Below are 24,376 nucleotides of genomic sequence, written 5' to 3'. Positions count from 1 at the left end.
TGTGGTTGTAAGGTGACAAATGTGAAAGTCCAATGTTTTTAAGACATAAGACTTTTTACAGGTGGCTGTATGTAATATAAGTGTTGGTGGGCTACAGAGAGAGAGATGACTGCAGATATCAGGACGTGATTAGCCTTCAGTAAGCCGGTACACTCGGCCTGAACGGCCTCCGGTCGGTCCGTGTGAACTCCGGCAGATCTGAGGCCGGTCCGGCACTCGGCTCCTCTAAAGGTCATCTCTGCACTACAAGCCTTTGAAGGCCGTGTTTTTCAAACGCTCGATTCGACGACAGCTCAGCAGGATTCGCCTCAGGCAGGAAATCGATGCCTTAAATCTGACATCTAAGAGCTGAGATTTAGTGTTTTGATCCCTTTGCCAAAAAAAGGGGCGTGAAAGAGCGGAGGGGAGTAAACTGTAATATAATGAATATTCCTCACCGCTGCTGTTCTCTCCTGAAGAGTCTGAATTTTCTGTAGAAATGAGTCTTTTTCCTCCTGCAGCTCCTTATCAATAAATTCTCTGTTAATGACAGAAAACAGTAACATTATCTATTTCTAGATAAATAAACTATTTATCCCACCAGGTATCTGTGTGGAAAGTGCTGGAACTGTTTTCTGTACGAGTACAGCCCTCCGACTGAGAGGAATGTTTAGAAAATATGCGCGTGTTAGTCTGTGGGAGGTGCCGATAATCAAGGTAAGATGGATAAACACTTCAGGAATTACATATATTAGTCTGTATGTAAAATCGCGATTACTCCATTTAAAAAACGCGTTAAAATTATACTTCAAGTTTAATTAATTAATCATGAAAATAGCCCAGCACTAAGTAACGAAAAGTGTAGTAATCTGTAGTAAATGGCAGCAAAATAACTACAGATATTCAATTTTTCATAAATTTGATTTTCATTATTTTTTCGACTCGGTTCTGATACATCAGCTCACAGATGCAGCCTTGTGCTGATCCACATCACCCTAGGAGTGGTGAGGGGAAAGAGCGCCATCTACTGTACCCACCCAGAGAGAGAGGGGACAACTGTGCTCTCTCAGAGCTCCGGCAGCTGATGACAAGCTGCATGACTGGGATTCGAACCAGCAATCTCCCAAACATAGTGGCAGCGCTTTACACCAATGGAAAACTCGGTACCCCCCAATATTAGGGATGTGAGCAATATTCTGTTTACAGTACCAGCCAAAGATCTATTGACTTTTGTAGATTAATACTAAAGTCATCCAAACAATGAACAAAAACATATGGAATAATATATCAAACAAAAACTGTGTTAAACAAACCAGAATATGTTTTATACAGTATTTTAAATTCTTCAAAGTATCTCCTCTTGTTTAGATGATCAGTTTTGAACATCTCTGCTGGATTTTCTCAGTCAGTTTTATGAGGTAGAGTCTCTTGGAATTCAGGCTTTCAGTTAACAGCTGTGCTGAACTCATCAAGAGTTAATTACTTGAATTTCTTGTCTCTTAATAAAGTGTTTGAGAGTGTTACGGTTTAGTGGGGGAGGTGGACTCAAATGCAGAGTTATTTTATTTACTTATTTTATTTATTTTTATTTGCTTATTTATTAGTCTTATTATTTATTGGTAATATTATATTTGATATTACTGATGTGTCTGTATGTGTGTGCAGTTGGTTTGATGGTGTGCTTGAACCGGGGTTTGAACTCCCACCCTTTGTAACTGCAGACGGGTGTGCTACCACTGCACTACTTAGAGTGTGTGCAGTGGCTTTGGATGAGGATGTGGCAGTGAAGAAAAAGGGCGGGAAAATCAAACAAAGGATCTGCTGCCACATGGCATGGCTCAAACAAAGGAAATTAAATCAAACTTTAAGAAACTTAGGAAAGACTTCTTGAAAATAAAAACTTAAAAAATAAACAGATCTTTTCTCTCTCTTTTGCGGCTTCTTTTAAGATCTCTCTTTTTTTTGTGAGCCTTTGTTTCTTTTGAGATCTTTTTTTGTGGCTTCTTTCAATATTTCTTTTTTTTGTGAGCCTTTATTTCTTTTAAGATCTTTTCTTTTTTTGTGGCTTCTTTTAATATCTCTTTTTTTGTGAGCCTTTGTTTCTTTTAGGATCTCTCCTTTTTTGTGGCTTCTTTTAAGAGTTCTTTTCTTTCTAATCTTTTTCTTTTGTACCCACTGTTACCGGTCACCCCTCTACAAAGGTGTGACGGTGAACTGAGGTTTGGCTGGGGTTTTTAAGCTGTGTTCACAGCTGAGCCTGATTTGAACTAATTACCGCTGGGGATTCTGGGACTTGGAGTTTTTTGCCCCAGATCCACCAGCTCCTCCACCGCAGTGTCCAGGCCCTCTGCTGGTGGTTGGCGGCATATGCTGCTTTCTTACAGTACAGGAATGTCGGGTGCACTTTCATGGTAGATGGAAGTTGCAACCGATATGAGACCGGATTTACCCTCCGCAAGATCTTAAAGGGACCCACAAATTTGGGTGCCAGTTTATGCGAGACACCTCGCAGCGGAAGGTCCCTGGTGGACAGCCACACACGTTGACCCACACGAAACTGTGGGGCATGGCTCCTTTTGCGATCTGCGACCCGTTTCCTGGCCTTCGAGGTCGCCTGCAAGGTGGCGCGTGCCTTCTGCCAGGCCCTGCGACACCGACGGACATACTGCTCAGCAGAGGATACACCCACTTCCCTCTCCTGTTCCAGAAATAGCGGAGGGGAGAACCCGAATTGGCGTTCAAAGGGTGACATACCCAAGGATGAATGCCACAGGGTGTTGTGGGCATACTCTGCCCAGAGCAGTTGGTCGGTCCAGGAAGTCTGGTTGCCTGCAGTGAGGCAACGCAGCAGTTGGCCAAGGTCTTGATTGACCCGCTCGGTTTGCCCATTCGACTCCGGGTGGAAGCCGGAGGTGAGATTCACTGTGGCTCCCATCAGCTTGCAAAAGGCCTTCCAAAACCGGCTGGCGAACTGGGGCCCCCGGTCTGACACAAGATCCTGGGGCATGCCGTGTAATCTCACCACGTGTTGGAGAAGTAGTATCCCCAAGCACCCAAGCACCAGCTTCAGGTGGGGAGCCTGAGTCAGGTATAATTCCACCTGTTCTATGTGGGCCCCCACCTGAAGGATTATTGGTTTGGTGCGAAGGGTCACAGGGCCAGAGCCTACAACCCTTCCGTCTATAGCGAGAACAGGTAGCGGACGCTCTAAAGGCTCGACTGGGAGGCCCAAACTAGCTGCAAGGGAGGTGTCAATGAAACTTCCTGCAGCCCCAGAATCTATAAAGGCTGTTAGTGAGGTATGTTGTCGAGGGGGCCAGGCTAATTTTACAGAGAGATGCAGTCCTGATATGGGGGATACCACAGGGTCTAAGGCCGATTCCCCCGCCCGGGTTAGACCCTGCCATTTCCCAATCTGCGAGGAGCGGTTTTAAAGCCTTCGCCTGCTGTCTGAATAGGTAAACGGGCACCTCCCAGCTGCATGGGTTCAGGTGCATCTTGCGGGGATACACCTTGGATGGAGTCACCCGACCAGTGGTGCCCAAAACCTGGGGCACGAGTACTCCGTGCCCTTTCCCGAGCTCTCTGACGCATGCGGTTGTCCAGGCGGATGCATACATCATAGAGCTCGGTTAGGGTGGAGGGAAGATCTCGAGTGCCCAGCTCGTCTTTAATTCTACTGTTTAAGCCCCGCTGGAAGATAGCTGCCAAGGCCTCTTGACCCCAAGCACTTTCAGCCGCCAGGGTGCGGAACTCAATGGTGTATGGTGTAAGGCCTTGGTAAAAGCCTGGACTGTGGCACACTCGGGGGAGTTTTGCTCCCATAGAGCTGTGGCCCATGCCAGAGCCCTGTCTGTGAGTAAGGACACGATGAAGGCTACTTTAAAGCGCTCAGTGGGGAACCGAGAGGGTTGCTGCTCAAACACTAAACTGCACTGTAGCAGGAACCCTCTGCATTTATCTGATTCCCCTGAATAACGTTCTGGAGTAGCCACCTGGGCATCATGTCCAGCTACAGCCACCTCGGGGATAGGAGGAGGAGACGGGGTAGGTTGTGCAGGCTGTGCAGCGTCTGGGTTACTGGCCTGGTTCTGAATCAACAGTGCAAGTTGCTGTGTGATCTCAAGCAGCAGCTGCTCATGGTGACCAATGGCTGCCCCCTGGTGCTGCACAGCCTCTTTAAGAGATCCAAACTCTGCTGGGTCCATTTTAGAGGTCACACCTTCTGTTCTTTTTCTTTTGTACCCACTGTTACCGGTCACCCCTCTACAAAGGTGTGACGGTGAACTGAGGTTTGGCTGGGGTTTTTAAGCTGTGTTCACAGCTGAGCCTGATTTGAACTAATTACCGCTGGGGATTCTGGGACTTGGAGTTTTTTGCCCCAGATCCACCAGCTCCTCCACCGCAGTGTCCAGGCCCTCTGCTGGTGGTTGGCGGCATATGCCGCTTTCTTATCAGTTAAAGTAAAGTAGTGGAGAGGTAGAGTTACAGGTACACAGTGAATAGTGAATATTTGAGTAATGTTCTAATCCAGATTATGAGAAGCAAGAACTACTCAACTAAATAAAGAAAAAATGAATTTAAAAAATGGACAGTCAATCTGAAAATAAGAACTTTTAAAGTATAAGAGCAGATAAGAGCACCTAAATGCTTCACAGAGTATTTTGGTTTTTTAACACTTTTACATTACATCATGATTCCTTATGTCTGGTACTAAAAGTAGTGATCTCGTTTTTAATTGAGTAACAAAGTATAATAGAGTATAATAGAGTTATCGCAATGACCTTACAAGAAGTCATAAGCTAATAATAAATGAGGTTATACAATATTTTGTCCTACTTTTGTCTGTGGAGCTCCTCAGACTTTCTGATCTCGTCCTCCAGCTGCTCCTTGTATTTCAGGCTCCGTCTGGAGATACTCGTCTCCAGTTGGGAGATGCTCTGTAACACAAGCAAACATTCATTATACATTCCACCTTAAATAACCTGCATCATACATCTGACCTCAAGTGAGTTTTTAGATGTTAAGCACTTCACAGACCTGGCTTTTAACTTACTGATTCACTCGATTAATTTTAGCATGGGTTGATCACAAGGAGGAACAGTACTTGTGTACACTGAGTCCTTGTTTTAATTTCCGTGTGCAGGTTTATGCATATTTTAAGGCGCAATGAAGCTAATTTCTGGTCTATTTTCATACATCAGGCGCATTATCAAAGTCAAAGTGGTTTTTATTGTCATTTCAGCTATATACAGAGTACACAGTGAAACGAAACAACGTTCCTCCAGGGACCATGGTGCACATAAACACAGTGTAGACAGAACAATAGTGCAACAGTACAAAAGTGCAGACAGACAATACAACACAATACAGACAAAGAATAATAAATAACAAGACAGTGTGCAAACTATGCAGTGTGCAAAAAAGACCAGTGAGGTAGTAATTACTCTATTACACAGTGTGCAATAGAGTCCAGTGAGCTTTCCATTTTCTGGGGTAAGTGGGGTAAGAGTGACAGTGTGTGCATGTACAGAAAAACTATCAGTTCAGTCTCTGCAGTTGAGGAGTCTGATGGCTTGGGGGTAGAAGCTGTTGCAGAATCTGGTCGTGCTGGACCAGATGCTGCGGTACCTTCTTCCCGAAGGCAGGAGGGAGAACAGTTTGTGTGAGGGATGGGTGGGGTCATTCACAATGCTGGTTGCTTTGCGGATGCTGCGGGTGGTGTAGATGTCCGTGATGGAGGGGAGAGAGACGCCGATGATCCTCTCAGCTGTCCTCACAATACGCTGGAGGGTCTTGCGGTCAGAGATGGTGCAGGTCCCAAACCAGGCAGTGATGCAGCTGCTCAGGATGCTCTCAATGGTCCCTCTATAGAAGAGTGTGAGGATGGGTGGAGGGAGACGGGCCTTTCTCAGCTTCCGGAGGAAGTAGAGACGCTGCTGGGCTTTCTTGGCTGTAGAGCTGGTGTTCAGGGTCCAGGTGAGGTTATCTGCTAAGTGGACACCAAGGAACTTGGTGCTCTTAACAATCTCCACAGAGGACCCGTCGATGTTGAGTGGAGAGTGGGTGTGTTGTGCTCTCCTGAAGTCAACAACCATTTCCTTTGTCTTGTCCACATTCAGGTGAAGGTTGTTGACTGTACACCAGTCTGTCAGCCGCTGCACCTCCTCTCTGTATGCTGACTCGCCTTTGGTGATGAGACCCAGCACGGTTGTATCATCGGCGAACTTGATAAAGCTGTTAGAACTGTGTTTTGCAGCACAGTCATGAGTCAGCAGGGTGAACAGCAGAGGACTCAGGACACTGCCCTGGGGGGCCCCAGTGTTCAGTGTGATGGTGCTGGAGGTGCTGCCCCCGAACCGGACTGACTGGGGTCTCCCCGTCAGAAAGTCCAGGATCCAGTTGCAGAGGGGGGTGTTGAGGCCGAGCGAGCTTAGCTTCCTGATGAGGTTCTGTGGGATGATGGTGTTGAATGCTGAACTGAAGTCTATAAACAGCATTCTGACGTAAGTGTCCTTCTTCTCCAGGTGGGTGAGGGAGAGATGAAGGGTGGTGGTGATGGCATCGTCTGTGAAGCGATTGGGACGATACGCAAACTGCAGGGGGTCCAGTGAAGAGGGCAGTCGTGTCTTGATGTTCCTCATGACTAGCCTCTCGAAGCACTTCATGATGATGGGTGTAAGTGCAACGGGACGGTAGTCATTGAGGCAGGACACTGTGGACTTCTTCGGCACGGGAACGATGGTGGTGGACTTGAGGCACTGGCGCTGCACAGGGAGATGTTGAAGATGTCTGTGAGAACATCTGTCAGCTGGTCTGCGCACTCCCTGAGCACTCTGCCGGGGATGTTGTCTGGTCCTGCAGCTTTTCGTGGGTTGACTCTGCGCAGAGTGTTCCTCACATCCACTGCAGTCAGGCACAACACCTGCTCGTCCGGCTTGGGCATGGTCTTTCTCGCCATCGTGTTGTTTTGTGCCTCAAACCGTGCATAAAAGTTGTTCAGGGCATCAGGGAGGGAGGCATCACGTTCACAGGACGGTGGCATTGTCCTGTAGTTGGTGATTGCCTGGATGCCCTGCCACATACGCCGCACGTCACCCGTGTCCTTGAAGTGGCTGTGGATTCTCTGGGCGTGTGCGCGCTTTGCCTCTCTGATGGCTCTTGACAGGTCGGCTCTCGCTTTCCTCAGGGCCACCTTGTCACCCACTCTAAAGGCGGAGTCGCGGGTCCTCAGCAGCGCACGTACCTCAGCAGTCATCCAAGGCTTCTGGTTTGGGCGTGTAGTGATGGTCTTGGAGACAGTGACATCATCAATACACTTGCTGATGTAGCCAGTGACTGATGCTGCATACTCCTCCAAATCAACAGAATCGCCTTCAGTAGCAGCCTCCCTAAACATGTCCCATGCAGTGCACTCAAAACAGTTCTGAAGGGCAGAGATGGAGCCTGCCGGCCAGGTTTTCACCTGCTTCTGAACTGGTCTGGAGCGTCTGATGAGTGGTGTGTATGTTGGAGTCAGCCAAACACATGTAGTCCGAGAAAGCGAGGTGGGGGCGGGGCTCCGCCCGGTACGCGCTGGGGATGTTTGTGTAAACAAGGTCCAGCACGCTCGCTCCTCTCATTGCAAAGTCCACATGTTGATGGAATTTAGGGAGCACTGACTTGAGATTTGCGTGGTTGAAATCTCCGGCGATAATAAACAGTCCGTCTGGGTGTTTGTTTTGCAGATCGCTGATAGTCCGATAGAGTTCACACAGAGCCTCTTTAGCATTAGCACCAATGCTAGCGCTGGGTGGGATGTAGACAGCAGCTATTAGCACGGCGGAGAACTCCCGTACTAAATAAAAAGGTCTGCACTTGACTATCAGGAACTCCACCAGCGGAGAGCAGTGTTTGGCAACAGTCACAGCGTTGTTACACCATTCCGTGTTGATGTAAACACACACGCCTCCACCGCGGGTCTTCCCGGATAGAGCCGCGCTCCTATCCGCTCTGAACGTGGTTAGCCCGGCTAGCTGAATGGCGCTGTCTGGAATGTTGTCGTTCAGCCACGATTCCACAAAAACCAAAGCACAGCAGTCTCTGAACTCACGCTGGGTTGTTCGCTGGAGTCGGATGTAGTCCAGTTTATTGTCAAGGGAACAGACGTTTGCCAGAAAGAGCGATGGTATAGCCGGCCGGCTAGGACTAGCCTTTAGCCTCGCGAGGATCCCGGCTCTCTTTCCGCGCTTCCGCTTACACTCGCATCGCTTACGCTCGCATCGCTTGCGATGGCACTTCCGCTGGGCTCCGGCCTCAGGAAACACCGCGGGCTGGCGGCCTGGGTCTCTTAGCAGGCTAAGCTCAAGTAGCGTCTGCAGAACCTCGTCCGGTAGCGTGTTTTCTGGCTGATTTCTCCACTGTAGCAGGGTCTGGCAGTGGTAGAACATGTGCACGGGTGTTCCGATGCACATATTTGCAGGAAATAAACGGAAAAAACGACAAATAGTAACACAAAAGCACCATTTAACGGACCCGGAGTGGCCGCTGCGTGTTAACGCGCCGCCATCTTGGGTGGGTCATTATGCAACACTAGTAAGGAATAGGGATGTCACCATGTTTTCCTTCTAATTGATCAGGGGTGAGACATGTAAAGCTAAGCTAAGTTGAGTAAATAAAACTTTAATTTTTAAAAATATATATTTTCTTTTAACGTCAAATGAGTGCTGGATGTTAATCTACACAGATTTCTCTCCTGAAAACTGTTTATTTGGGTGAATAAAGCACTTCTGTTTATTTACATTAATCTTAAATTTCCAGATTTCCACTAAGGCTGGTTGCAGCAATATTATCATTAGCAGCTAACCACTAGCGCTAGCTGTGGTTAGTGCTAGTAAATGCCACCTGACAGCGCTAATTAGCGGCTAATGCTAATGCTGCTCCAGCAGTGCTCGCCAGGGTTAACAGCAGGCTACAGGCCAATAGCTCTCGCCTCTGAACGGCGAAAAAGCTAGAGCTTAGCACAGTTAGCAGCTAATGCTAATGCTGCCCCAGCAGTTCTAGCCAGTGTTAGCAGAAAATATGAAAAATACGTTAATATTTATATGACCATTTTACAATTACTCTTGTACATGTTATTTTGAACAGCAATTTTAATTTTATTTTATTTTGACCACATTCACAATACGGCACATTTATATACACATTTACCATCATGATTGAAAGTGTTTGCACTCATAATATATGTTGAGGAAATTAGGTATTTCTCCAAAAAATGATTACAGTTAAAGATTTTTTATACACATTTATTCTCTTTGTGTGTATTGTATCAACATCCAAAAAAAGATTTTTTGTATAGTTTCACGCAAAACTCAAATTTGGTTGCAAACCTTTTAGAAAAGCATCAACAAGCTTCTTACTCCACAAGTGTTTAAAGGGATTTAGATCCGGACTCTGGTCACTGCCGGTCACTTTAGTACATCTCCAGTGCTTTGTTTCCATCTATCTCTGGGTGCTTTTTAAAGTATGTCTGGGGTCATTGTCCTGCTGCAAGACCCATGTCCTAGGATGCAAACCCAGATTTCTGACACTGGGCTCTACACCGCAACCCAAAATCCTCTGCTAATGTTAAGATTTCATGAAGCCTTGCACACAGGAACAGACTTTTCGACTTTTTGTTTTAGAGAGGATTGTTTCTCTATTATATAAAGCAATTTTTGCTTTAAACCTAAAACAACAGATATCTGAGCTCAAGTGTAGTAAATCTACTCACTCTTAAATTTTCTCTAACGCTTTCCTCCAAGTCTGAGAGCTCCTCCGTAACTTCATCCAGCTCTCTGCAAGTCTCTGCATTCATCTTCTTCTGCTCCTGAATGCTGTTCATAATCCCTCCAATCTGTGCAACAAAAACATACAAATCACAATATATTCCTGCTTCTGAGATAAACAACACAGTCGTTGGCCTGATGAAGCTGGTTCTGAGCACTGTTGTGAGGATTTGATTACATTCTTTGACAATAGCTTTAGTGAGGTCAGGACTTTGGAAAAATGAATGATCATCACCCAACCCATTCCCAACTGCCCAACTCATCCCCAACTCCCCAACTTTTACCAGACTCCTCAACCTATCCTTAACTCCCCACCTCATTAACAACTCCCCACAGCATCCTCCACCCATCAACTCATCCCCAACTCATCAACTCATCCCCAACTCTCCAACTTAACCCTAACTCCCTAACTCATCCCTAACTCCCCACCTTATCCCTATCTCCCCACCCTATCCCTAACTCATCTCCAACTCCCGAACTTATCCCTAACTCCCCACCTTATCCCTAACTCATCTCCAATTCCCCAACTCATCCTCAACTCCCCACCTCATCAACAACTCCCCACATCATCCTCAACTCTTCAACTCATCCCCAACATCATCCCAAACCCCCCAACTTGTCCCTAACTCCCCAACCTATCCACCACTTTCCCTAACTCATCCCCAACTCTTCAACTTAACTCTAACTTCCCAACACATCCCCAAATCTTCAACTTAACCCTCTGTGGCGTGAGGAGGCGGGGGAGTTGTGGGTCCGCCCCACGCCAGAGCGCAAAGCCATGCCTGTCTCGGCTGGCCCGCATGAGGGCTGATTGAGCCGCCAGTTGAGACAGGCATAAAAACTCTGCCTCAGCTCACACTCGGGAGAGACTTGGACTTGGGAGGAGTGAGCTGAGGCCGCCCGGACCTTTAAAAACCACTAAAGTAATTCTACGGACTCTAGAGCCCCATTGGGCCGAGTTATGGTTGTTTAAGTTTGTTTTGGGGTGTGGTGGAGGGCATTTGAAATAAAAGGTGCGTTTTGAGTTCATTTACTCCCCGTGTCTGTATTCTCCACCACTGTGGTAGGCCCCTGGGGTAGGGGGCGTGACCACCGCCGCTCCCAGCCCGGCCCCGCGAGCCATCGCTCAGCCGCCTGCCTGGGCGCTACAGAGAGCCGCCGCTGCTCCCAGCCCGGCCCCGCGAGCCTGCCCACGAAGAGCTGCCGCTCCACCCGTTCCGGTGCAACGAGCCGCCGCTCCACCCGTTCCGGTGCCAAGAGCCGCCGCTCCACCCGTTCCGGTGCCACGAGCCGCCGCTCCACCCGTCCCGGTGCCACGAGCCGCCGCTCCACCCGTCCCGGTGCCACGAGCAGCCGCTCCACCCGTCCCGGTGCCACGAGCAGCCGCTCCACCCGTCCCGGTGCCACGAGCAGCCGCTCCACCCGTCCCGGTGCCACGAGCAGCCGCTCCACCCGTCCCGGTGCCACGAGCCGCTGCTGCGCCTGTCACGGCGCCCAAAGCCGCCGCTCCTCCTACCGCGGCGCGAGCCTTTGGCTCAGAGGCTGGGAGGTGGGCTGCCATCTCCCCGGGCCCCTTTCTGGAGAGGGGGGCCCTAGCGAACGAACGGCGTCCCCCGCTCTCCTCACCCTGCCTCTCTTCGTTCGCTCCAGTCACCAGGTCACGCCTCACCTTCGACCCTGGTGGCTGGAAGCTTAGGGGGAGGGACTGTGGCGTGAGGAGGCGGGGGAGTTGTGGGTCCGCCCCACGCCAGAGCGCAAAGCCATGCCTGTCTCGGCTGGCCCGCATGAGGGCTGATTGAGCCGCCAGTTGAGACAGGCATAAAAACTCTGCCTCAGCTCACACTCGGGAGAGACTTGGACTTGGGAGGAGTGAGCTGAGGCCGCCCGGACCTTTAAAAACCACTAAAGTAATTCTACGGACTCTAGAGCCCCATTGGGCCGAGTTATGGTTGTTTAAGTTTGTTTTGGGGTGTGGTGGAGGGCATTTGAAATAAAAGGTGCGTTTTGAGTTCATTTACTCCCCGTGTCTGTGTTCTCTGTGTGCTTCCTCCTGCTGGGTCACAGTGGTCACGCCCCCTACCCCAGGGGCCTACCACAGTGGTGGAGAGTAGCACACCGCCTCGCTGGTGTGACGCCGGGGAATTCCCCTTCGCCTCCATACTCCTCGAGCCAGAGCCCGCCCCCTGCTACTCTCCACCACTGTGGTAGGCCCCTGGGGTAGGGGGCGTGACCACTGTGACCCAGCAGGAGGAAGCACACAGAGAACACAGACACGGGGAGTAAATGAACTCAAAACGCACCTTTTATTTCAAATGCCCTCCACCACACCCCAAAACAAACTTAAACAACCATAACTCGGCCCAATGGGGCTCTAGAGTCCGTAGAATTACTTTAGTGGTTTTTAAAGGTCCGGGCGGCCTCAGCTCACTCCTCCCAAGTCCAAGTCTCTCCCGAGTGTGAGCTGAGGCAGAGTTTTTATGCCTGTCTCAACTGGCGGCTCAATCAGCCCTCATGCGGGCCAGCCGAGACAGGCATGGCTTTGCGCTCTGGCGTGGGGCGGACCCACAACTCCCCCGCCTCCTCACGCCACACCTCATTTTTCAACTAATCCCCAAGTCATCCCCAATTCTTCAACTCATCCCCAAATCTCCAAACTAATTTTCCTACTAATCCCAAACTCCCCAGTTTATCCCAAACTCCCCAACTCATGGCCAGCTCCCCAAATTATCCTTAACTCACCCCAGACTTCCAAACTCCCTGACTTATCCCTAACTCCCCAACTTATCCATAACTCCCCTATCCCAAATACCCTTTGTCTCTCAGAAGTATTGGACGCAGCTCCATCATTCCAGAAAACAAAATGTGACTGCTCCACAGCTGAACTACTCAGCTCAGCTTTTATTATACTGATCAACAGATGAATCACCTATACTTTTGATAAAAGATCAGCTTCTCACCACCTTGACCATCAAATATCAGTCTGGACCTTCTGAAACCAGCAGAAACTGCTTTTGGTCTGGTCTGAGTATTGTAACAGCAGGTGTGTAAGGACTGATGCTGGCTGGTTACCTCTTTCTGCAGCATCTCCTTCCTCTCTGAGAAGCTCCTCCTCTCCTGCAGCAGGTTTTGGATCAGGTGAGTTTTGGTTTTCTGCACCTGAGTGATCTTCTGCTCTGTGTTCTGGATGTGGATCTTCAGCTGGTTCAGAGAGATCTGTGTACTGGACTTCTCTGAGAGCTGCTGGTTCAGCTGCTCAATGATGATCGCATGACTGCTCTTCATAGGTTCTCGATCTGGCCTGGAAACATAGTATATGTTTCATAACACATATATATATATATATATATATATACACTATAGCATACTAAATAATCCAATACTTTACTATATTACAATATACTCTACTATACTATACCACTGTATTTTTTGCAATGGTATACTACACTATAATATACTATACTATACTAAACTTTTATATAATATATACTATAAATCAGCCACAAAAACACAACAGACTTTCAACCATTACACCTAAATCACGCCTGGCGCCAAAAGCACTTCTGTGTCTCTCACACTCAGCTCTACCTATACGATCTCCAGCTTCGAGACTACAATACCCAGAATGCACCTCACAATGACATCACTCCATGACTCACATAACACTGCAACACTGCACATGGCACTACCAGGAATTCAATCACCTGAGTATTGAATTCACCTGTTCACCTCACTTTTGGTAAATGTGGTAAATCAGGTGAGCTGCTGATGGAACTGAACATAATATACACATGCTGGCTGAGGAGCATCAAAGAGAAATCTGGATCAAAACTACACTTTGTTCAAAGGATATAACATATTTATAGTTAAAAATGAGAAATCCTCGTTACGTTTTACTGTATTTATGTATGTTTATCTGCATCTGTTCAAATCATATGTGGTGCTTTTTTGGTATATATATATACATGAATAATCATATATCAAACCTACCCTCTGATATCACCTTGCCAGGTTTGTCCCTTGAACTGTCTCTGAATCTAAAATAATCATAATTTCAGTCTAAATCTAAAATAAACAGTTTATTTTTTTAATTAGTTCTGAATATAAAATAAATATTTGTGATATAAACTCCAGTATGATTCTAAACGTCAGGTCTGAGAGTGAGTTGGATCTGTAGATAAGCTGCTGTGTTGTACTAAACTGAGAATTACACAGTGCTGTAGTGTTATCACTGCTTCCGTCTGATTGGCCGGACGCTTGTGTTGTGTCCTGTGGTACAGCCAGGCCTCGGGGCCTGGAGAGCTGATGTCCAGCCGGGGCTGCAGATGAAGAGTCCTGCCCTGGAGGCGTCTCATCTCTCATTCTGCAGTTCAAAGCATCGCAGCGAGATCCTGCTGTGCTGCATCGATACGGACAGACGATCGAGAGCAGAGTGATACAGGCTTCAGATTCACACACTGCTGCACTATTTAAGGTGGAATGGAGAGTTAGCATTCGAAGCCAACTTTACATTTGTTTTGGAGGCTAAATGGTTTAATGATTTTACTGCAAGGGATTCAATTAATAAGCGTCAGGTTTAACCGCTTAACACTCCTGTTATGTTGTGGGTCAATTTGACCCGTTTTAAAGTTTGAAGACCTAGGAAAAATAGATAAAAGTATTTTAAGTCAGTCTGAAACTTTTTCTGCTTGCCTTAACTAGTGTAATCAACACATAATATGAAAATTGTTCATTTTACATACTTGCAAAAACTAAAACTAAAACAAAATTGCAATCTTATTTTTCAATTTTATGTAAAAATATTGTTTTAGATATGTTGGCCTTTTAAAAGTAAAAAAGCAGTGAAACATGAAGAACGAGTGAATTATTCTAATTGAAGCATCACCTGTTAGAGGTAAGGAACACCATTGCACTAAATATTGATTGAATAATTAGTAAAGGAGTTAGTATTGAAATATTTACACTGCTTGTAAGGATTTTTTGGGGTTTCAGAGATATTTAGGATAATTAAACATGCACCAAAAAAAACCCCTGGAACACAATTGCTGTTCCTGACAAATTAACATAATAGAAGGATTAACAGGTCATGTCAATTTGTCATTTTTCTGCCTGATGTTAAACGCATAAATCTTGAGAATTTTTTATTCAAGCATAAAAAAACAACTGTAAATGTAAGATAAAGTATTTAAAAATATTAAAGTAAATCTTCAACTGAAATTATTTTTTTCTAAACTTTTATCATTTTAAAATCAATAGTTTCCTGAATAAAAATCAATCAGTTCAAGTCCAAATCTTTCATTTCATTACATTTTTCTAGTTTTTATGTCTGTTTTCAAACCTGCAGAATTTGTGTTGATTCCTTTTACTGATCTAAAATGATTAAGTAAAGTATTGGAGAGTGGAGAGGCAGAGTCTCTTAAAACCCACTCAAAGTTTTCAGAGTGTAAATAACTAATTTTACTGCAGAGAAAAGGGGTTTTGTATCACCTACACCTAAAGCCTGTATTTTGTTTAGCAGCTAATGCTAGTGCTAATGCTCCAGCCTTAGTGCTGGAGAAATTTGGAAATTAACATCTAGTGCTCGTTTTACTTAAAAATAAAGTCTTTTTTATTAAAGTTTTGTTAAATTAGCTTAGCTTCAGCTCTGTTTTTGTCACACCTTAGCCTGTGTCTGTCCAGTGTCTTTCCCTTTTTGGTTCCTTCCTGCTCCTGTCCTCTGTTCTCTTGTTTTGTTTACCTGTCATGTTTCCCAGCCATGTGCTACTGTGTTTTGGTCATGTCTCCGCCTTAGCCCCGCCTTGTCATCTGTAACCCCTCCTGTCTCATTTGTAACTCCGCCCCCTCATTACTCCACAGGTGTCCCTAGTGTGTGCCTGTGTATAAATACCTCATGTGATCCATTGTTCTCTGTCGCGCTTTTTTGTTTGACCTTGTCCTGTTAATCTTTCCAGATCGTGTTTTAATGTTTTGTTTAGCCTCAGACCTGTTGTGTTTTTTGTCTTCAGTTTTCCAGGTTTGCTTTATGTAGTTAGTTTCTTTGTTATTTTGGCTTGTTTGTTTCAGTCTTTTAGTTTATCTTCTGGTGTATAGTGTTTGTTTCAGTAACCTTTTTCTTTATAGTTCTTCCTTAGTGTTTTGTTAGTTTATTTTGTAAATATGGATAATAAAAAAGACTTGCACTTGCATCCTGCCTCCTCCTCCATGTTACAGTTTTAGATATCGCCCCTGTAAAATAATGTCTCTAAAAATGCTCCTTATAATCCAGTTTGCTTTATGCATGAAAATAGACCAGAAAATAGATATTCACTGATAGTGTGCCTTATAATATGGTGCACAGTACAGCAGTTGCGGTCCTAGATATACAGTCATATGAAAAAGTTTGGGCACCCCTATTAATCTTAATAATTTTTAGTTCTAAATATTTGGGTGTTTGTAACAGCCATTTCAGTTTGATATATCTAATAACTGATGGACACAGTAATATTTCAGGATTGAAATGAGGTTTATTGTACTAACAGAAAATGTGCAATATGCATTAAACCAAAATTTGACCTTATCATTTTATTGATTTGAAAACTCCTAACTACTTTTTACTGATTTACTGAAGCACAAAATTGGTTTGGTAACCTCATTGAGCTTTGAACTTCATAGCCAGGTGTATCCAATCATGAGAAAAGGTATTTAAGGTGGCCAATCGCAAGTTGTTCTCCTATTTGAATCTCCTCTGAAGAGTGGCATCATGGGCTCATCAAAACAACTCTCAAATGATCTAAAAACAAAGATTGTTCAACATAGTTGTTCAGGGGAAGGAGACAAAAAGTTGTCTCAGAGATTTAACCTGTCAGTTTCCACTGTGAGGAACATAGTAAGGAGATGGAAGAGCACAGGGACAGTTCTTGTTAAGCCCAGAAGTGGCAGGCCAAGAAAAATATCAGAAAGGCAGAGAAGAAGAATGGTGAGAACAGTCAAGGACAATCCACAGACCACCTCCAAAGAGCTGCAGCATCATCTTGCTGCAGATGGTGTCACTGTGCTTTTGCACACCTCAGGTGACTCTGTTTGTGGCGTGCTTGCAGAAATGGCTTCTTTCACATCACCCTCCCATACAGCTTCTCCTTGTGCAAAGTGCGCTGTATTGTTGACCGATGCACAGTGACCCCACAAACCTCATTTCAATATTACTGAAATATTACTGTGTTCATCAGTTATTAGATATATCAAACTGAAATGCCTGTTGCAAACACCCAAACATTTACAACTAAAAATGATTAAGATTAATAGGGGTGCCCAAACTTTTTCATATGACTGTATACTGTAAGCGATATCATGTTTATGTGTTGGTAACTCAACTGCAGTTTAAAGTTGAAGTGAAAGAAGTATGTTCCTGTATCACTGTGGTTCTCATCAATATTAACAAATCCACACAGGTCGTGTGAGAAAAGTCTCAGTATCCTAGAAAAAAGTTGCATTATGACAAAACAACTAAAGCATAAAAGTGTCAGCTCACTTCCAGCCATGATTTTGTCCCAAATACTTGCTTATAAAACTTTTTTTTATTATTATTTCCTCTCAGGACTGTATATATGCCCTATATACTATCCGCTCTCTCTATTGTGCACGGTTCAGGACATCATTTGGGAAAAGTCGTTTTTGTCTCAGGTGTAGACACAGAGTATCCTATACTCCACCAGGGGACCCGAGCGCCGAGCCGAGGCAGCAAAACGAGCCCAGTCTCATCAGAACCCGGCCTATAAAGTTCTCCTTCTGCTGTGCCAGAAAAACTTTAATTTCCTGACATTTTCCTCTTTCGATTTTTGAGCAGAGATAAAGTAAAAGCGTGGGTTGATTAACCCTCGCCACCCCCGCCATCCCTCTCACTCAATATCACTTACAGGAGCCTGGCATTTTCCCCCTGCAGCACCTTCCTCCTCCTCTCCATCAGCTCTATTTCCTCCACCACACTTTTCATCTCCGTCTGGAGCTGATTCAGCTGAGCCGCGTTCACGTCCCGGGCGGCCGCCACCCCGGCTGCAACCAACAAAATCAATTCACTTTAATTTAGTTACAAAAACGACATGCTTAATAAACCTTGACATAGACAAAGGGACACTCTTTATTTTCATATCATATATAAAACTAGTCTGATGAAGGAAAGATTAAACAAAGCATAATTTAACCTACCCAATACTTCCTTCACCACATCATCTCCCTGACTCAGGACCTGATGGCGAAGTTTGCTCATTTCAATGGTTTCGACCTCCAGTTCATCGAACACTGCTTTTCTGGACGTCTCCTAAATGTTAATGAGAAATAAGGGTAGATAAAACACAGCTCTGGAAAAGAAAAAATATCTGATTTTGCTATTTATAGGTTTATGTTTGAGTAAAATGAACATTGTTGTTTTATTCTATAAACTACAGGCAAACTTTCTCCCAAATTCCAAATAAAATATTCTCATTTAGAGCATTTATTTACAGAAAATGAGAAATGGCTGAAATAACAAAAAAAGATGCAGAACTTTCAGACCTCAAATAATACAAAGAAAATAAAAAAGTTCATATTAATAAAGTTTTAAGAGTTCAGAAATCATCAATTCATTCATCATTCCCTTTAAGAGTCAGGTGAGCTCAGACATTGATGGATTGCTATTTTAACGGTGCAGCTACCTGGACTTGTCCAACACTTCTAAGCAGAGGATATTTTGTGATTAAAGTCACTTTATTCAGTTTTATTTTTTTGAGGGCCCATGTAGCTGCACCCATAGGTAAGATTCCTTAAGATAAGATTTTCTCAGGTGTAAAAAAAAACAAAATAAAATTAGGGCAGTTTTTAATTTTGTCTTAATAAAAGAATTACCCAGTTCTGAAGTCTTTCTACAAAACCCAGAGAAAATGAAGATCAATGTAACCAATTGATCATGAAAGATTTATTCTTTAAGGCCTTTATAAAACTCAATAATCAATAATCAATTTTGACAGAGAACTAAGAACTAATCTTAAAATAAACTGGCTGAAATCTTAATAATTTAAAAAGGTAACCTTTGACATCACATCCGTGATCTCACAATCTCAAAAAAACATGCATTTTTAGCAGTAAATAATAGTATTTATAATTTTACTTAATATTTATTTATCATACTGTATCCCCACTGAGCTTAAATAGGTGAAACTTAAGCTTTAGTCCACCCTGTCACAGTAAAATATCTCTGTGATCAAAATAAATAATTGTATAGAATCAGAATGTATCTTCTATAAAGTCGATCAAGAACAAAAAGTCACTACAAACAATTTAACATGTTTACAAGTTTAATAGAAACTATGTTTCCATCAAATGCCAATTTTTTTGCTGAAATTGTCCAACCTGTCGCGCAGGTTGCTGTAACAGGCTGGAGGCATGCATGACAGGAAATAAAAAGCAGATAAAATATAAAGTGATTAAACTGAAAAATATTAAATATTAATTTCTGTGTCTTATAAAGTCTTATAAATACAATGAATACTCAAAATATTTAAAAATAAGTTGTATTCTGCTGATGAACCAGGTATCTTTGGGTCTTGTTTGTCCACTGGTGAACTGACAGGTCTAAAACGGGCCTAAAATTAATTTTTGCGACGCCTCTGACGCACATTCACCGATATAATATCACATGAAAGTCAGCGTTCATTAATACTGTCAGATTCATTCCCTGCTGTTCCACTAATGACCCGAAACCATTACCCAGAGCAGTGCAGTCAGACTGGAGACGTACCAGAGCTTTAATAGCGTCTGCTATTTCTCTCAGGTGATGACTTTCCTCCTCGCTGAATATCACACCTTCCCTCAGCTGCTTATCTACAAAACAAAACAACAAAAAAAAAATATTCTCATTTAGAGCATTTATTTACAGAAAATGAGAAATGGCTGAAATAACAAAAAAGATGCAGAGCTTTGAGACCTCAAATAATGCAAAGAAAACAAGTTCATATTCATAAAGTTTTAAGAGTTCAGAGATCAATAATCCTGGTTTTTAATCACAGTTTTAATTTCATGCATCTTGGCATCATGTTCTCCTCCACCAGTCTTACACACTGCTTTTGGATAACTTTATGCTGCTTTACTCCTGGTGCAAAAAATCAAGCAGTTCAGTTTGATGGTTTGATGGTTTGTGATCATCCATCTTCCTCCTGAGTATATTCCAGAGGTTTTCAAGAACAATCAAGAACAAATATCATTATTATGTGATCTCTGATTCTTTTCCAGAGCTGTATAATCTAATCAAAGAGTGTTACCTCAGGGGAATACATTTTAGCTAATAGTGGAAAAAATATGGTTTAGCGTTTAGTGAATCTTTAAATTCTGTTACATTAGAATATTGTATGTTTTTAAAAAATATTACATTAAAAAAAGTTACATTTTTAGCCCTTTATAGTCTGTTACACCAGAATATTTTATGTAAAAAAAAAAGCTGCATGATGGTGATCTGCAATTACTCAAACATTTAATAAAATAAATCAAATTGATGAAAAACAGCAACTCTAGACCTAAAAATGTTTAATAGTGAAAGTAAGAGTTTTACCATACTCACACACTGCAGTGAAGAGAACTAAAGGAATTAAAGGGATTCAATAGCTGTGTAGCTTTAAGAAAAGATCTTATCAGTGTCACTGTTTTAACCCTTTCAGACCTTGCGACCATAACAATGAACTTTAGTTGCACATAATACTAATTGAGACTGGTTATCCATTTAAATAGACCATGAACCAGCCAACAGAAAAGTGCACAAGACAAGAGACCAAGTCGTGTCATCATTTTGTAGACGGCACCATATTTGGGGTTCTGTGTCTAAGAGGTTCTGGTCAATGGAAAAAAATAATGGGTTTTTCAAAAACTCACCTCTATCACATTCTGTGGTAAATAAATATGTTGAGAACCCTGTACATTTTATTCTGTGTACATTTACCTCCTAAATATCACTGAATCCTCTGAATTACGAGATCGTTTAAAGGTCCTAATGAGAAAAATGCTAGCTTTAAGCTAATGCTAAAGCACAGCTGCAGAGATCGGCAGGGGACTCTTTTCATCGCAACACCAGTGAACTCCAGCCGGATCGCGTTTTGGATTCTTCTTCTTCTTCTTCACAGAGGATCATTAAAGTGTTTAAACAGGTGAAAACTCTTATCAGTCTGGTGATGTTGAGCAGTGTAGACTGTGTTTTAGAGCTTTTAAAGGCAGATAATAAGAGAAAGTGAGCGTTTACTGTTCAGGAGCAGTAGCAGCTTCCTTGCAGGGTTTATTATATAATTATGGTCATTAGTTTATACTAATTACAGCACACCTGACGTAAATTATCAACTAACAACTAACTAATCAACTAATCAACTAACTATCTGCCCTCACTGAGACGAGCTGAGTGATACAGCAGGAAAACTAGCAGCACAGAGTTAACGTTACTCCAGAAACACAGAGCTAATCCAGCTAACTGAAGAACCAAAAAGAGTCTAAAATACTAAAGTAAAAAGCCTTAATGTGTGTTTTTTCCACTAAAAGGACAAATCTTAAAGTGGCTAAATGTACTAAAACACTGAACCAGAAACACAAAACATCTAAACATGTGGAATTAGCTGTGTGTAATATATTATATGTTGTAAACATGCAGCCCATTGACAGTATATATTAACTGGACCAAGCCGCTGATTTCAACGGAGCCAGGTGAGGCCAATCGTGTCACTTCCTGATCGGCTTCTCGTGGGGCGTTAACCGGGAAAGTGAGAGACTGCGCAGGCGCCAGCATGATGCAAATCTTTCGCGTGCTGTGCGAACAACCGTACTGTTTATAGGAGCTGCACAGAACTATTTACTCCACAGTGAGAAAAGCTCCATTCCATCCCAGAATGAGGCTTTTACTGAATGAACAGCAGATATAGACTAGAATTACTGATACCCAATATCAGTCCACGGATTTACTGAAGAATATTCATAGTTTGTCTATAAAACAAGCATTTAGAAACTCTGTAATGATAATAATAAATGTGTAATATAAATTACAGTTATATCTATACATTATAATTCTCATAGTCTATCTTACTTCTATTTACTACTATCTTACTATCTACACTGAATTATAACTGTTAGTAGTAGCATTATATTTGCATAATAAAAGGTTACTTTGACCCTGTTCTAATTCAATCAGCTCTGTACTTTTAAATTAAGAGGAGCAACTTCTCCAAACATTACAGCACGGTATTTTGGGTCGTGTTTTCCGTTCTTTGTAAAAAAGAACATGGTCTGTGTCATAATCGAAAACGGCTTGGAAATTCATTTATTATTAATTAAAGACACCACGAAATGAATGGAAGTGAATGGACAGCTTCGCTCAAATGGTCCTCTCATCCCTCAGCAGCACACTTCCGGTGGCATGTTTTGGAAGGGAAAAGCTGGGGGCCTGATGCAGCCGGAGTTCGCTGGTGTTGCGCTGAAAAGAGTCCCCTGCGCATTAGCATTAGCTTAAACTAGCATTTTTTCTCATTACAACCCTTAAACGATCTCGTAATTCAGAGGACCCAGATAATTACGTAAAATGTGAGGAAAATGTACACAGAATAAAACGTACAGGGTTCAGAACAGATTTATTTACCACAGAATGTGACAAAGCCGGATTTTTAAAAAGCCTATTAATTTTCCTCATAGAGAAGCTATAAGCAATAAGAGGACTACAGAATGACGCATGACTTCAATGGTCTATTAAACACTGCACTGGGCGGGGCTAAGCTAATATTACGTGACTTAGAACACTTTTTATATCATGATTAAATTAAACTAATAAAAAATGTTAAATAAAAAGGTATATTAATATCAAGTATAAAATAAAAATGTTAAACACAGGCCGCCAATGGGCAATGGACATTAAAAAAGCAATTATATATTTAGTTAATTGGATTTAATTATTATTTTTTATTCATTCTTATTTTGTATTAATTATTGGCAGAAAACAGCATTATTATATTGTTCACTTTATCAATGGATTAAAACTGGACACATAATTCAGGCCTAAACGGGTTAATTTAAAGTTTTCTCGTTCACTTTTATTCACACAGACACACGCACGCACGCACACACACACACACACACACACACAGTGAGAGTATTGTGAGAGTATATGAGAGTTTGAGCTGGTTATACACTAGTTTACTGGTATTAAACTCTTACCGGACTCTGCTAGATGCTCCAGAGCGATCCGAACCGCAGGAAAATCCGGTACTAAACACACAGCCATGACTCAGAACCGGACTAAACCCGAATTAAAGCCTGGCTTTGTAAATAAAGCGGGTGTGAGGTGCGTTCAGCAGCGCCGCGGTTCTGAGCGCGTGTTTATTTACTGCAGCGCTGCCATAACAACCCATTCAAACCCACTGCGCTGTAACACCGCATTCAAACCGGATTAAAACCGGATTACTTACTATAGTAATAATTTAATTAACCACAACAGGACAGCAATGCTTCCAAATAAAAATATGCCTATGTATATACAGCTCTAGGAAAATATAAGAGATCACTTAAAAAATATTGAGTTTCTTTGATTTTACCAAATTGAAAACCTCTGGAATATAATCAAGAGGAAGATGGATGATCACAAACCATCAAACCACCAAACTGAACTGCTTGAATTTTTGCACCAGGAGTAAAGCAGCATAAAGTTACCCAAAAGCAATGTGTAAGACTGGTGGAGGAGAACATGATGCCAAGATGCATGAAAAAAACTGTGATTAAAAACCAACCAGGGTTATTCCACCAAATATTGATTTCTGAACTCTTAAAACTTTATGAATATGAACTTGTTTTCTTTGCATTATTTGAGGTCTGAAAGCTCTGCATCTTTTTTGTTTTTTTCAGCCATTTCTCATTTTCTGCAAATAAATGCTCTAACTGACAGTATTTTTATTTGGAATTTGGGAGAAATGTTGTCTGTAGTTTATAGAATAAAACAATGTTAATTTTACTCAAACATAAACCTATAAATAGCAAAAAAATTGTTTTTCCGCAAAATCGTACAGCACTTCATGCTTCCCTCTGCTGACAACTTTTGTGGAGGTGCGGATTTCATTTTCCAGCAGGACTTGGCACACTGCCCACACTGCCAAAAGTACCAATTGGTCTTATTATATAATATTCAAAATTTCTGACACACTGATTTTTGGGTTTTCATTGGCTGTAAGCTTCATAATCATCAACAATAAATGAAATAAACGCTTAAAATAGATCACTCTGTGTTTAATACATATATATAATATATGAGTTTCACATTTTGAACTGAATTACTGAATATATTCTGTTATACATTAAAAACCCTCCCTAGAGTCATCAGTATCTCCACCTTTCCTTATAAAGTCCTTAGAGACTTGTTGGATCTGGCCAAATTAAACATCTGAGGTTTTTATTGTTCTAATCTGTTATAATGTTTCCAGTACTACTTTATATGGATGGTCCCTTGTACTACTATTAGATACCTCATATACATGTTTAGCTAATTTTCAACTGAATGTCTATTAAATACAAGGTAACCCTAAGTTTCATGTTAATGATTCTAATGCTACACCTAAACTTGATTATAAATCAAC

The 24,376-nt window shown here is 42.8% G+C and overlaps 1 protein-coding gene across 1 annotated transcript in view; it reads right to left on the bottom strand.

Moving 5' to 3' along the window:
* The window catches only part of ccdc175 (coiled-coil domain containing 175), a 36,643-nt gene extending 13,527 nt beyond the window's left edge, over positions 1-23,116 (bottom strand). Inside the window, exons 1-8 of the mRNA XM_049463748.1 lie at positions 22,968-23,116; positions 19,531-19,613; positions 17,964-18,075; positions 17,675-17,810; positions 12,855-13,083; positions 9,731-9,853; positions 4,819-4,919; positions 438-519 (exon numbers count right to left, since the gene is read on the bottom strand). Coding sequence (XP_049319705.1) covers positions 438-519; positions 4,819-4,919; positions 9,731-9,853; positions 12,855-13,083; positions 17,675-17,810; positions 17,964-18,075; positions 19,531-19,613; positions 22,968-23,034 — 933 coding nt within the window. The 5' untranslated portion in view covers positions 23,035-23,116. The remainder of the gene's footprint in view (positions 1-437; positions 520-4,818; positions 4,920-9,730; positions 9,854-12,854; positions 13,084-17,674; positions 17,811-17,963; positions 18,076-19,530; positions 19,614-22,967) is intronic.
* Positions 23,117-24,376: the final 1,260 nt, after the last annotated feature.

Source organism: Astyanax mexicanus, chromosome 14 (assembly GCF_023375975.1).
Source record: "Astyanax mexicanus isolate ESR-SI-001 chromosome 14, AstMex3_surface, whole genome shotgun sequence".
Taxonomy (NCBI): Eukaryota; Metazoa; Chordata; class Actinopteri; order Characiformes; family Acestrorhamphidae; genus Astyanax; species Astyanax mexicanus.
Note: the sequence above shows the minus strand (reverse complement) of the source record. Positions and strands in the feature narration are given on the sequence as shown.